The sequence below is a fragment of the Formica exsecta genome, unplaced genomic scaffold, assembly GCF_003651465.1.
Source record: "Formica exsecta isolate Colony F162 unplaced genomic scaffold, ASM365146v1 scaffold21, whole genome shotgun sequence".
Taxonomy (NCBI): Eukaryota; Metazoa; Arthropoda; class Insecta; order Hymenoptera; family Formicidae; genus Formica; species Formica exsecta.
The window spans coordinates 1,078,854-1,087,583 of NW_021849398.1; the positions used below are offsets into that span (position 1 = coordinate 1,078,854).

An 8,730-nucleotide genomic window follows, 5' to 3' on the forward strand; every position below is an offset into this window, starting at 1 on the left:
TGTTTGGGGCTTCCGCTTTTCCTCATCGTAATTAGGTAGCTCTCTTGTCGAGGGCGTTTCCTTGGACCGTAGTTGAGCAATCTCCTTCATAATCCTCGAGGCCTTATCTCCGATGTTTCTCAGTGAACAAATAGATCCTGAACTCATCGAGATAAAATTAAGGAGCTGTCTGCGAGTAACCAGTATTCCACACCGCTTTGCATAAAGAGCGTAAAGATACGTTATGTAAATGTCTTACTGTCATTACAAAGAGATTATTACATCTACTTATGGCAAAATTTAGTTTAATGTAGTATCGAGATTTAAAATGGCAGTTGAGTTTATATAACTTTAAATTGGGCACTCTTTGTGCGCTTAATATACATTCCACGGAAATGATTATCTTATATTAATATATTATTTATTGTGCGCTTCATGCACAATAAATAATATATTAATATATAATTAATAAAGTAATTATTTACATGATCAATTTATAAATGGCAAACCACCCTTAGTCAAAATAATCATTTATTTCATATCAATATTTTATCAATTATTTAATGTTTATTATACGATATATGCACTTGTAATTGTTGTGATTTTATATTATTTATTGATTACGATGTTTCCTTGTAAAATCGATAGAAACACATGTATATAAACTATATATAAAATACGCTTTGCAAAAAGAATATTTCAAATATAAATTGACTCTTGAGAAATTTTACATTTCGCACAGGGATCATTATGTCAGTAAATTAGTTCACTTGGCGACTTGCTAATTCAGGTGGAAATTTAATTAAGCCGAGGTAAATCAAAATTCGCAGCTTTGATTCGAATCGGGGCACCGCAATATCGCGCTATCGCGGGGAAGAAATTAATTTTCTGTCTTAATTAATTTTCCATCTTCATTAGCCACATCTAGATTTGCCGACTCATACTAATGGACATCTTAAACATTATAACAGTGACGCAATATATAAACTGAATTAGCAATTTATCGAAACTGTTTTCTCACTCCGAAATTGAGCTAACGCGATAATGTCGCTTTTAAAATATATTATTTATATTTTATTAATAGACACATGAAATAACAATAACACACGATTTCTTACTATTTTCAATTAAATTTTGGAAGGAAATCTTATATTCGCATCCAAATATTTTATACGCGTACAGTATTTAAAGTTGATTATTTAGACTATTACTTCAAGCGAAATTTAATTGAAATTGGCAGCAACAAAAAGGTGCGTACAAAGTCGGTTTGAGGGAAAAGCCGGTCCTTTAATAGCGTCCTTTTTCTCGCATCGTGGTAATCGTGAACCACCGAGCATCAGCAAATATTCCTCGCTTGCGCGCACAATGTATTTGGGGCGACACAATAAGCGCAACCGGGAAAGTGGGCCGCAGATCCACACCGGAGGGAACCTACGCGCGAGAGCATCCCTCTTGCAGAACGGTATGCTGATCCTTGTTTGACGAATATGGACTGAACAAAGTGACAAGGGGATGGAGAGTAGACTATTTATTACATCCAGATGCGAGCTCTACTTAGCCGCTAATGGATGATGAGTATTGTGCGCATTTGTATGCGTCTGTAGTGACGCAAGAGTGCATTGTATTTTGTTCTCGTCAACGATTTTTATTGTTTTATAAATTTATGCCACAAATCATTTTTTGTGAATATAACAACATATTAGATAATATATAAATAATTTGAGAAATTGAGTCAACAATTTTCTTACTTGTGATATTATTATTATTAGAAAATAAGAAATACAAAAATATAGAAATCACATTTGATGGAATCTTCTTTGTTTAATGTATGTAATGTAATAATGTAATAATATAATTTGCAGATCAAGAATTCAATGAATTAAATATTTAATAAAATAAAGTTATGCAAGAATTTAAGGAAAATGTTTTAAGAACTTATAAGTAAAAGTCAAGATTTTAAAAATTAAATAATCAAATTAAACATGATGACTTTAATAAAAAAAAATAAGAAAGAGAGAGAATTGTTAGAGTGTTGTATCTAAAATAATAAAATTAAAATTAATCACATTTATATACATACACATATATTATCCTTTTTTTTCTACATTTTTTTAAAATTAAAAGTCAATAATATAATTAGAAATTCTCGATAATTAAATGATATAAATGTTAACAATTTATAATACGCATAATATAATATTTTTAACATTTTTTTACAGCTGATATTTTTTTGTTTTAATGTGCGACGTTTTTATCGTGTAACAAAAAGCAATTCGTTTTATTAAAAATGGAAGCTGTGAAATAAATTCCTTTCACTATTGGTTTCGTTTACCGATCGTTCTTCTACATTATGTCGTACGACGAAAATAAATGATTTCTACGTTTTTAACGAGATCGTAAATTATACCCGACACCATGAAAGCCAGTCTGCGGAATGAGTGAAAAACAAGGAAAGAGATTCGCGAGAAGCTGGGGAAAACCGGGGAGAAATGTCATCATCGAATTTACTGGAGCATCGCGAGAACCTTAAGAGGGGTTCAGATTCAAACATCGAGGTGAAAAGACAGAAAATGTGAAAACTTCTACGCGCATACTCTCTCACTAGAGAAGAGACGGACGGAGTCAATGCGAGATCTTTTGCTTTTTGCATCATGAATGATTTATTCCTGCTTTTTAGAACGATAGTATGGCATCAATGTGGCATCAGACGTAACTTCAACGAAAAAGAAATTTTTATATAATATATCGGATGAATTTTTATATTTGTATTTTACATTTTGCGTTTCAAATTGATATCGGAATATAGAACCATCTATTTGTCTGATCGTTTCAATTGTACAATTCAAGAAAATATTTTGAGAGAAAGTTAGAAAAAAACTGTTTTATGTTTTATATAATATTATGGATCTGTAATTTTTATAATTTATATATATAATTCTTATAATTTTAATGAGATTATTAATTTTTAGCGGAATGATATCACTGTAGAAAATACATACGAAATAAATATATTATACGCAACAAAATTGTTAAAAAGATAAGCTATTTGAAAGAGCTATTTGGTAAGCTATTTGACGTGGTGGTCGCATTCGGTTAATGGGAAATTGTCAGCGATAACTAAAAGAAGTAATTTACGTTTACGTGATAAGAAATTCTCGTGATAACGTCGGTATTTTCAGCTCGCGAGCCGCGCCGTAAATTATGCAATCGATCGGTTTCGCGCCCATTTGCATTTCAGAATCTTTTTCCGACTCCCCGCTTGTGAAAGCAGTCAAGTGCAGACTAGATGCATCAGCTGCAACTTTTTCTGTCATTTCTTTGAAATCGGCGGTATATTTCTTTAAGACAGACAGACTATAGAAATTCATCATTTATTGGAATGATATTCCACTCACAATATTGTATAAGATAATTGATTTTTTATTTTTTAGTAATAAAAAATTATTTTTAACAATCTAGTATAATCTCGTGATTTATAATATGTCTATTTTTTTCTCGTTTATAGTAATTTATACAATCCAGCTAGAAAAATTTATTTATTAAAAAAAAATTTTAATACATATTATTACAATGGAAGCATTTATAATTTGAAATTATAATGAAATTAAAATTGGTTTTAGAAAATATTTTGCAGTTTAATTGAAAATTCGTTATTTATAAATCATTCTTCATCTATCAAAATTCAGGTATATGTCTCGAAGGGCTAACATCATTTATAAGCTAAAAACCATTTGCGTATTTTAGAACTTTCCTAACGGAATTGAGTTAGAATAAATAATGCGAACACATTTATCAACCTATTTCTGTATGCCATTCTTGTGGAAATACTTTCAATAAAAAATTCACACGGGATTTTCCTTCCGTCTGGAAACATAGTGAGCCAGACAACGGCGCTTAGGTGGGAGGACGAGACTCGAATAGAGATCTCGAGATCACCCGCGTGCCCCCTAAGAACATGAGTGGAACAATAAAGGGATGTGGTCGGAGAATCTAAACGGATGGATGAATTCTTGTTAAAAATGTTCCGGCATTTTTCTCTAAAATGCAGGCAACTTGTTCAAGAAGAATGTTTAGCAGCAAGGAACAAGGATATACATTGTACATTGAGAGGCACACGGTGAATGAAACGCGGCATGAAAAAAAAACGATTCAACCAAGAACGGAACTAAAGTTTTTGATAAAGTTTAGAATAATTCATTTTTTTTTTTAACCAACTTTTTCTCGGATTCTTTTACTTATACTTTCAAAATCACAATCCTATATTTTTTTGCCAATTATTGCAATATAGATTACTGTAGATGATATGAAATATACATGTTACGGATATAATTGAAATGGACCAAAATAAAATAAATATGTTGTTTGTTCAAATAAAGTAATATCAATTAGTAAGCGTGTGAAACAGCTTTGTGTAAAAAAAAAAATACACAGAGAGAAATCGTAATTAATTAAATGGTGCAAATCCAATTGAAACGACCGCAATATTCTTTTGCGCGCTGTTTTTTTTTTGCGGTAACGTTCGCATCGCTCTCAAGAGCGAGCGTGCGATTGGAGACATCAAAAAGTTATATACGTACAATACATGCGATACAATAAAAATTACACTCACCCTGCAGAAGCTGGTTATTGAAGAGATCTGAAACAGAAAGCATAAACGTGTGATCAGTACAAAATGTCTGTATACATTTTACGTGAGTGCGATACCGGCAATTGAAATTCAAAAGTTGCTCCACGTGCGAAAGCTCAAGAACCTGATCGCCGCAAGCTCGCGAGCTATTCGAACTTTTTCTCTGGATTATCATAAAAACTTTTTTTGACGCGAAAATGGCTATGTCGCTCGAGAAAAAGGCGCAAACGTATTTTAACGTATTCGCGAAAACTTCAAACAATTTTCATTTCTTGCGAAAGAGACTAGCAGTTTGGTGCACGAAGAAGAGCTCGGTGCACTGGAATCGAGCTCGGAACTTGAATTTTTTCTTGAAAATAAAAATTTATCCAAGAATTTTAATCGTCTAGTCATAACAACGTAGCATAATAACGCAAATTTTAAATGCAGATTGTATTAAAAATAATTATTTAAATATCTTGTTTAAATAAAATATTAATTAAAAATTGATTTTTTTTTTCATAAGAATGTTAGGTACAAATATTTAAAACGCAATAATTGGAATTATTAATCGAGATAATAATTTTAAAAGAATTCTTAGAAATTCTTTTGTTAAATAATATTTTTAAAAAGTGATTTTAAAACTTGCGAAAAAGATTGATCATTTTAAATATATATTATAACATTTATCGCATTATTTCAAATATTATTTGAGATGCTACATGCAGCATGGAAAATAATTAGATAAGTAACCAACCAAGACTATATATGTATGCATCTATTTCAATAGAAACCATCGTTTATTTAATGTCGATTTATTTTTACTTCAACAAATATTTTATTTGATTGAAAAGTATTTTTTTTTCTATTCTCCAATTTTATTTTCATTGAACAGTACTTTCTTTCAAAAAGTTTACAATTATAATAAGATTAAAATTGCTTTTAAATGAATAATAAAAAAATGCGAGATTTCTCTCTCTCATTTATAAAATCCCTGTCATCAATGCGCGTAACACATGCATGTGACACAAAGTGCATTTGCTTTCTAAGCGCTGGCGGTTTGTGAGCCTGCGGCTATGTGCGGGCCTTATTAAGGAATTCCTTTGATCACATGGCGATTAAACGACTGACAGAAGGGCAACAGCCCTTTTGGAAAGAGAAAGCCGGTGACGAAGCTAACTCTTGCCTTTGTTCGCTACGGAACAATTGCGAAAAATAAACGCACATCTGTCATTCTGTTTGTCCTCATTATCGCGTGGAAACTTATCAATAAGCCGCGAATCAAGCAATCTCCGTCAAACTTCTCCATCATTTGTTTAACGATTATATCGCGTGTGGATCGAATCGTTATCACGCTACGATGCGTTTTACACTCATTTGCACGAATGCAACTTTCTTTTTTATTATTAAATCGACTATCTCGCTTCGCTTTTGTTGAACTTATTGTTAGTTTGTCAGCATATCTCTCTCAGCGTGTATATTTTATACTTAATGAATAAGTACATATAATTCTTACATAATTATAATCATTCTGTGCATATCTAGCATGTATATAAATATATATATGTATTAGAGTTGTCAGAGTGCAATATTATCATAATTGTAAGATATAATAATTAATATAATAATCTGTAATTTATTTTTGAATAGCTTCATGCGCGCAATCAGCATAATGCTAAAATTTATTTCATTATAGAAAATGTAGGAAGTCTGTCGTTAATATATGAGATGTAGTAAATAGCTTGCGGAGGCAGCTGCACTCGATCCTGCGAACAATTCCTGATTTGGCATTATGTTAATATCTCGGTAGGTTAGGTCGACCCGCTTATTGTTTGGCTTTGATCAGCTATCTGCTTAATTGGCTTTCGATTTAGACCGCCTTCGGGCTCAAGCGAGTAATATTCGAGATTTCCTATGCTGAGTATATTGCTGAGTAAAAATAGTCAGAGGACAAAGGGATTGCAACAAGCTCGATAAGCTTCTCGTCCAATAAAGCTTAACGCTTTATTTCCATGGATGATTACAAAGTTAGGCAAATTTATGAATAATATAAGAAATCATTGGAATATTTTCTAATTTATGTTAAAAAAAAAATTATATATATATATATAATAAAAATATGAAATATCTCAAACAATTGATTTAACAAAAATTATACTTTTCATTCATTCATGACTTGATCTTCTTTTTTGGCTATAAATATAAATCGCAATCATGTAATATATATTTAGATAATGCATTAATTCGAAAGTTACCTATCTAGTAAATGCAAGGCCATTTATAGCGGCTAGTTTATACTCTTGATACCAAATCTACATCAATGCACCACTACTGAATGTGGCTGCAGTTTTACATAAAATTGGCATTATGCGACGACCCGTCGGCGATCCGGTGGGATTTTCATCGAGTGCCGTGAATTTAAGGACCTACTTTGCACCAGCTATATATATATATATAATAAAAATATGAAATATCTCAAACAATTGATTTAACAAAAATTATACTTTTCATTCATTCATGACTTGATCTTCTTTTTTGGCTATAAATATAAATCGCAATCATGTAATATATATTTAGATAATGCATTAATTCGAAAGTTACCTATCTAGTAAATGCAAGGCCATTTATAGCGGCTAGTTTATACTCTTGATACCAAATCTACATCAATGCACCACTACTGAATGTGGCTGCAGTTTTACATAAAATTGGCATTATGCGACGACCCGTCGGCGATCCGGTGGGATTTTCATCGAGTGCCGTGAATTTAAGGACCTACTTTGCACCAGCAGATATCAAAGAAACGATCCCCGGCATTCCGGACTCTCTTTCGGGTGAGCCAATGTTTGCGCAGCTGAATCGTACGTAACGAATTAAACGCTCTCCGCGGAAGGAAACCGCTCGAACGCGTTACAAGCTTCTCTTACTCGCGAGAATGATTTAATGCCGCGGATTTAGATCGCGTATTTCAAACATTCCGCAAACCAAGAATCGCAGATCCTTCTATTCCGTCGGAATTTAGCACACGATGATCTCTTTCTCTTTCCGGATATTTCAAATATTAGATCAACGACGAATTATATTCATTCCATGAAGCTCTTATTTGAAACGTTATACGATATGTCCATAAATGGACTGTATTAATTTCACGCAGTATTATTTCTTTTTAAAAGAAAAAGTAATCTTTTAAAAAATGTAATAAAAAATTATAACGATTGGAAAAGAGAAAAAATAATATAGAACTATGTGTGTGCAACATGTTTTCGGAGATGTAAAAATACGCGCATTAATATATATTTCAAGTGTCGCTTATTGCTTATTGTATTTTTTCAAAAAAAATTTGCCACGTCTCGATATTTTCCATACCTTTCCTCAAGTTTCTTGAACATTGTTCTCAAACGGAGGCAAAAATAATTTGAAATATAAGAGATATATATTTACGTTTTACTATTAAAAAAGATGCATATTTGTTGCATTCCTTTTAATTATTTCCCTTAAATTACAATTATTGCGTTTTAAATTACAATTAAAGTGTTTTCATCACTGCTCTCAAGCAATTCTTTTTCTTGTCCGCGCACTTCATCTTTCTTTGCGCCCAATCTCTTTACGTAAATTTTCTCGCGTTCAACGAGCATCATTACACGAGCATTCTCTGTTTCCTGCTTCAAGAATCGATCGTGACAACAAACGTATCGTGGATGGCATACTTCGATAGTGAATTCTCGATGCCTCTATGTCGTGAGAGCGTGACAAGAGAGGAGTGAGGTGCTATCGTCGCATGTAAGTTCGATCCGGTAGGCGACGAATTGAAATCTTGATTTATGATAGTATATATATATATATATATTTCAAGTGTCGCTTATTGCTTATTGTATTTTTTCAAAAAAAATTTGCCACGTCTCGATATTTTCCATATCTTTCCTCAAGTTTCCTGAACATTGTTCTCAAACGGAGGCAAAAATAATTTGAAATATAAGAGATATATATTTACGTTTTACTATTAAAAAAGATGCATATTTGTTGCATTCCTTTTAATTATTTCCCTTATTAAATAATGTTTAAAATTATACTAGAAATAATATTTAAGTCAATGTGCAAAAATTGGAAAATTTGGAAAATTATATTTGAAATATAAAAGAGAATATATA

At 31.8% G+C, this 8,730-nt stretch overlaps 1 protein-coding gene across 1 annotated transcript in view; it reads right to left on the reverse strand.

Moving 5' to 3' along the window:
- LOC115234837 (neurexin-3b) overlaps window positions 1-8,730 on the reverse strand; it is a 216,918-nt gene that overhangs the window by 87,565 nt on the left and 120,623 nt on the right. The window contains exon 6 of the mRNA XM_029806185.1: window positions 4,589-4,615. Within this exon, the coding sequence (XP_029662045.1) occupies window positions 4,589-4,615 (27 nt within the window). The remainder of the gene's footprint in view (window positions 1-4,588; window positions 4,616-8,730) is intronic.